We start from the raw sequence: 6,226 nt of genomic DNA on the forward strand, positions 1-6,226 counted from the left end.
TGTTATCTGCCGTCAAGTTGGACCCGACTCATAGTGACCCCTCCTTGGGTTTCTGAGGCAGTATCACTATGGAAGTAGATTGCCCAGCCTTCTTCCAGGGAGTGGCTGGTGGGTTTGGACCGCCAGCCTTCTGGTTAGGAGTCAAGCTACCAGAGCTCCCACTGAATGATGCAGGAAGCATTAAAAGAAGATGAAAGGAGTACACAGATTCACTCTACCAAAAAATAATTTGTCGACATTCAACCATTTCAGGATGTAGCATATGATCTAGAATTGACAGTACTGAAGGAAGAAATCCAAGCTGCACTGAAGGAACTGGCAAAAATCAAGGCTCCGGGAATTCACAGAACACCTATTGATATATTTCAAGAAGTAGATGCAGCGCTAGAAGGGCTCATGCATTTATGCCAAGAAATTTGGAATAGAAGTATCAGGCCAACTAGTGGAAGAAGTTCTATTTGTACCCATTTTAAAGAAAGCTGATACAACAGAATGTGGAAATTATCAAACAATACCATTAAGATCACATGCAAGTGAAATTTTGCAAAGATAATTCAAAAACAGTTGTAGCAGTCTATTGACAGGGAGCTTCTAGAAATTCAAGCTGAATTCAGAAGAGGATGTGTAATGAGGGATATCATTGCTAATGTCAGATAGATCTTGGCTGAAAGCAAAGAATACCAGAAAGATGTTTACCTGTGTTTTACTGATTATACAAAGGCATTTGTGTGAATAATAATAAATTATGGATAACTTTGTGAAGAATGGGAATTCCAGAACACTTAATTGTTCTTATGAGTAACCTGTACATAGACCAGGAGGCTGTTGTTTGAACAGAACAAGGGGACACTTCCTGGTTCAAAATCAGAACAGGTGCACGTCAGAGTTCTATCCTTTCACTATACTTATTCAATCTGTATGCTGAGCAAATAATCTGAGATGCTGGATTATATGAAGAAAAACCAGCATCAGGATTGGAGGTAGACTCATTAACAACCTGTGATATGCAGATGACACAAACTTGCTTGCAGTCAAGAGAACTAGTGAAGATTAAAGACTAGAGTTTGCTATGGATTATACCTCAATATGAAGAAAACAAAAATCCTCACAACTGGACCAATAAGTAACAACATAGCAAATGGAGAAAAGATTGAAGTTTGTCAAGGATTTCATTTACTAGGATCTACAATCAATGCCCACAGAAATCAAAAGATGTATTGCATTCAGCAAATCTGCTACAAAAGACCTCTTTAAAATGTTAAAAAGCAAAGATGCCACTTTATAGACTAAGGTGTGCCTGACCCAAGCCATAGGATTTTCAATCACCTCATGTGCACGTGAAAGCTGGACAATGAATAAGGAAAACCAAAGAAGAATTGATGCCTTTGAAATGTGGTATTGGTGAAGAATACTGAAAATACCATGAACTGCTAGAGAAAGAACAAATCTGTCCTGTAAGAAGTGCAGTTGAATGCTCCTTAGAAGGGATAGAGGCCAGACTTTGTCTCTCATACTTTGATCACATTGTCAGGAAAGACCAGTCCCTGAAGAAGGATATCATGCTGGGTAAGGTGGAAGGTTAATGAAGGAGGGGAAGACCCTCTATGAGATGGATTCACACAATGGCTGTGATGATGGTCACATGCTTGGCAAATATTGTGAATATGCACACGTCTGGACAGTGTTTTGTTCTGTTATACATAGTGTTGCTATGAGTCAAAACTGACTCAATGGCACTAACAACAACAACAATACTTAATCACTGTGCCACCAGGACAGCTTAGGCACTAATATATTTTTTTTTCAGTGAATGACTTGTGGTTTTGAAGGTTAAGCAACTTGCCCAGAACTACCCAGTTAGTTGGCAAGAGTGAGGATTTGAACCCAGGACAATTGATCCCAGAGTCCCCGCCTTTCACAACTACATTACACATATAAAAGGCAACATAAAAGTACAATAATGGAAGCCAATCAAGACTTAGTTAGAGGTCTTCTCTTATTAATTGCCTACACTTGTGGGCAGTTTTTTCTAGTTATAAGGTGGAAAAAAGCAGAAAAAGAGGATGGAGAGATATCTCCATTTTCCACTACACAATGAACTCTGAGAAATTTCTATAGCTTTTAGCTGAAAAACAGTAGAAATGGCAAATAATAATAATAATGTACATGACATGTTCCAAATTTCATTTTATGCAGAAATTTCCTCTCCTTTCCCAGTCAGGGGGAGAAAAGTGGACATATTCCAAATCACACATTCTGCTGCAAATAGACATTTCAGATAACCACTATTAAAAGCAAAGCAAAACCCAATATATTTTGCATGGTAAAATATCTGCAATGTAAAAAATTGGATCCACTCCACATAGTCTGACTTTTATGCCTGTCATCCTCAATCCTAACTGTACATTGGAATAATCTGGAAATATTTTTTAAATCCCTAAGCCCAGGTACCACTCTAAGAGCTTCTAAATCATTGGTCTGTTGGTAGGCTATAAGCAGCAGTATTTTTTAAAAGTGTCTCAGATGAATCTAAGGTGCAGCCAGAGCTGAGAATCATGGCAACCTAAGGATGCTAACAAGCTACTTTCCCACTTGTTAGCTCTGTCACATTTCCCACCCTAGCTTCCTTGTCGATAAATGGGATAACAACACACACAAATCACCTAGAGCAGGATTTGAGACATGTTGTTGGGTGAACTGAGTTGATTTTCTCCTCATAGTGACCCCATCTGACAGAGTAAAACTGCTCCATAGGCTATTCTAGGCTGTAATCTTTAAGGGAGAAGATCATCAAGTCTTTCTCCAGTGGAGCCACTGGGTGGGTTTGAACCACCAACCTTTCAGGTAGCAGCCAAGTGGTTAACCATTCAGCCACTAAGCCTGTTTTTCTGAGACATAAAATCCAAACCAAACTCACTGCTGTCGAGTCGGTCCCAACTCATAGTGACCCCCTTCTTGTGTTTCCAAGGCGGTATCACTACAGAAGTAGATTGTCCAGTCTTCCTTCCGAAGAACGGCTGATGGGTTTGAGCCGCCAGCCTTCTGGTTAGCAGTCAAATGCCTTAGACACTACACCACCAGAGCTCCCATCTGATACATAGTAGCACCCAAATATTAGGTACTTTGATGAAGATAATGATGGTGACAATGATAATGATGATGATGATATAGTCCTTTTCACCTGAGGTTGGAACCATAACAGCTTCCTGCATCTCAGAAAGCAGGGAATATTCAATTGAAATAGGATTTTATCTTTACCATGAGTTCCCTTACCTGGAATGAACAATTAGAATCAAATACAATTTGTAGCTAATTTTGAGGTGGTATGTGGTATCTCTGGTGAGCTCTGGTGGGGTAGTGCCTAACGCATTTGACTGCTGGTTTGAACCCACCAGCTGCTCCTTGGAAGGAAGACTGGGCAATCTACTTCCATAGAGATACTGCCTTGGAAACCAAAGGAGGGGTCCTTATGAGTCAGATCCGACTCGATGGCAGTGAGGTGGTTTTTTTTTTTTTTGCATGTGTGTGGTATCTCTTAACTATCCAGTCAGCTCTGATTCATGGCAACCTTACAAAATGCACCATTGCCCAGTCCTGCAATTTTCATGGTCATTGGTATGTTTGAGTCCATTGTTGAAGCTATTGTATCAATCCATCTCACTGAGGATATCCCTTGTTTTCACTGACTCCCTACTTGACCAAACACTCATAACTGTGCTCTGCAACATAGAGAAACTCACTCACCTGGGATTGAAATGAATTTTCTCAGGAACTTCTCTGGGGTCAATGACCACTTTCTGGTTGTCTCTGTAATTAACGAGATCATCAGGGATGCTAAATTTGGCCATCTGAATTTCAGAGTCACTAAGTTCAGCATGGGAGATTCTTGCATACCCTAACCTGTGGCAAAAATAGAAATAGTTTATAAAGGCTTTATCATCATGTAGAAATCTGATGAGATTCAATAGTTAGTGCCTTCATTATTAAATCAATTTCCCATTTCTAACTCTTCAAACTCTATGTATCACAACTAGACCTAACTTAGAACTAAATATTTATCAGAATATTATTTTATGATATAAATAAATAAGGAACATTGAAATACATGTGATTAAATAAACAGACTTGGCAAACTTACTCTACTTTCTTACACTAATGAATATTCTGCCCATACAAGCTGCCTTCACACAACTATGTTTTGAGTCAATAACAGATTCCTCAGAATGACAGGAGTTTATGCCTAATTTTTTTAACTTTAAAAATGCAAATACAACATGTGTATTTTCATCACTCTTACAAGTTTAAAATAAAAGATTTTATATATCTTCAAAAACTCCACATCCAGTTTTGCTGAAAGCTTTCAGTTCTCCATGAAATTCAAAGCACTTTACAGACATTATCCAAATTGTTCTTAATTGAGAAACTCAGATTGGAAAATGATGGAATGGTGAGCAGCAAACAATTCATTTTGTTTTATTTATATTTTACCTCTTCAAAAAAGAAAAATTAAGTCAGCTTCATTCATTCTTTTTTTAATGAATAAATAAATACATATTAGCCCCTATTATGTGCCAGACACTGGTCTAGGCACTGGGGCTAGGCAGTGAACAAAACAAAGTTCTTCCTCCCATGGAGCTCTCATTCAAATAAAATCAAAACCAAACCTTTTGGCTTCGTGTTGATTCTGACTCATGCCAACCCCATGTGTTGTAGAGTGATACTGCACTTCATAGGGTTTTCATGGCATGACCTTTCAAAAGCAGATCAACAGGGTTTTTTCCCAAGGTGCCTCTGGGTGGGTCCAAACTGTCAGCTTCTCAGTTAGTAGATATTTTGGTTACCTAGAGCCACTCAGGAACATACCACAAATGGTATGGCTTTAACAAACAGGAATTTATTCTCTTACAGTTTGGAGGCTTTAACTGCAAGTTCAAAGTGCCAGGCTCTTAGGGGCTGGGTGAAAGCCCCTCAATCTTGGGCTTCAGCTCTGCCTCTTGATCCCAGCCCACTGAAGCAGGAAGCTTTTCTTCACTCAGACATTTGCTGGCTGCTGACGCTGACAAACTCAAGGTCGACAAGTAAAAAGGCACAGTCCCAATGTTACCAAACACAGCAAGCCATTGATTCAAGTCCATTGAAAGTCCAAAGGTCAGCAGAGCATGACAGGCTGCTGAACAACAGCATGGCTACATGCAGGGTTCAAGCACACCATAAGCTAGAGACCATTCCCAAAGCTGCTTCTTATATATGGGAAGTAGCCACATCCCTAAAGCAGCTACTCAGCTGTCTGTGGTAGATCCCACCATGGAGCTGATTGCCAGTCTCATCATGGGGAATAACTACTACTAGCTGCCCAGCCACTCAACCAGGCCCAGCTAAGTTGACATACAAACTTAACTACCATAGTAGCCAAGTGCTTAACCATTTGTGCACATCTCATGCTAATGTTGTTGTGTGCTGTCAAGTTGATTCTGATTCATAAACACCCCATGTGACAGAGTAGAATTGCCCCATAAGGTTTCCAAAAAAAAGGAAATCCACTTCCATAGAGTTGATTCCAACTCATAGGGAACCCCATTGGATTTCCAAGGTGGTAAATCTTTATAGAAGTAGATTGTCTCATCTTCTTTCCATGGGGTGGCTGGTGGGTTTGAACCACCAACCTTCTGGTTAGCAGTCTTAGGCAATGCAGCACCAGAGCTCTTCCATATAGGCTACTAGGCTGAAATCTTTATGGGAGCAGATCAGCTGGTCTTTTCTTCAATGGAACAGCTGATGGGTTTGAATCACCAACCTTTCAGGTAGCAGCTGACTGAAAGTTGGGCCATCTACTTCCATAGTGATACCACCTCAGGAACCCAAAGAGGGGTCATTATGAGTCGGGTCCAACTCGATGGCACATAACAACAACAGCTTGATCATTGCTCTTTATCTCATTGTAATAGGGAAAAACATGTTAAGTATGTACATTTTGTGTTGTTTTAGTTGCCATTGAGTTGCCTCTGCCTCATAGTGGCTCCATGTGTGCAGAGTAGAACTGTTCCATAGGGTTTTCAAGGCTGTGCTTTCAGAAGCAGATCCCTGGGACTGTTTCTACAGGTGGTGCTGGGTGCGTCTGAACTGCCAACCTTTTGCTAGTAGTTGAACACATAACCATCTGTGCCACCCACGTGTGTATGTATGCTACATGGTTTAAAATCAGGAAGGGAGTGCGACAGGGCTGTAT

General features: G+C 40.3%; 1 protein-coding gene across 1 annotated transcript in view; it reads right to left on the bottom strand.

Moving 5' to 3' along the window:
- CWH43 (cell wall biogenesis 43 C-terminal homolog) overlaps nt 1–6,226 on the bottom strand; it is a 99,306-nt gene that overhangs the window by 10,578 nt on the left and 82,502 nt on the right. The window contains exon 15 of the mRNA XM_007955711.1: nt 3,745–3,900. Coding sequence (XP_007953902.1) covers nt 3,745–3,900 — 156 coding nt within the window. The remainder of the gene's footprint in view (nt 1–3,744; nt 3,901–6,226) is intronic.

The sequence above is a fragment of the Orycteropus afer genome, unplaced genomic scaffold (assembly GCF_000298275.1).
Source record: "Orycteropus afer afer isolate SDZICR_OR568_19922 unplaced genomic scaffold, OryAfe1.0 scaffold00532, whole genome shotgun sequence".
Lineage (NCBI taxonomy): Eukaryota > Metazoa > Chordata > Mammalia > Tubulidentata > Orycteropodidae > Orycteropus > Orycteropus afer.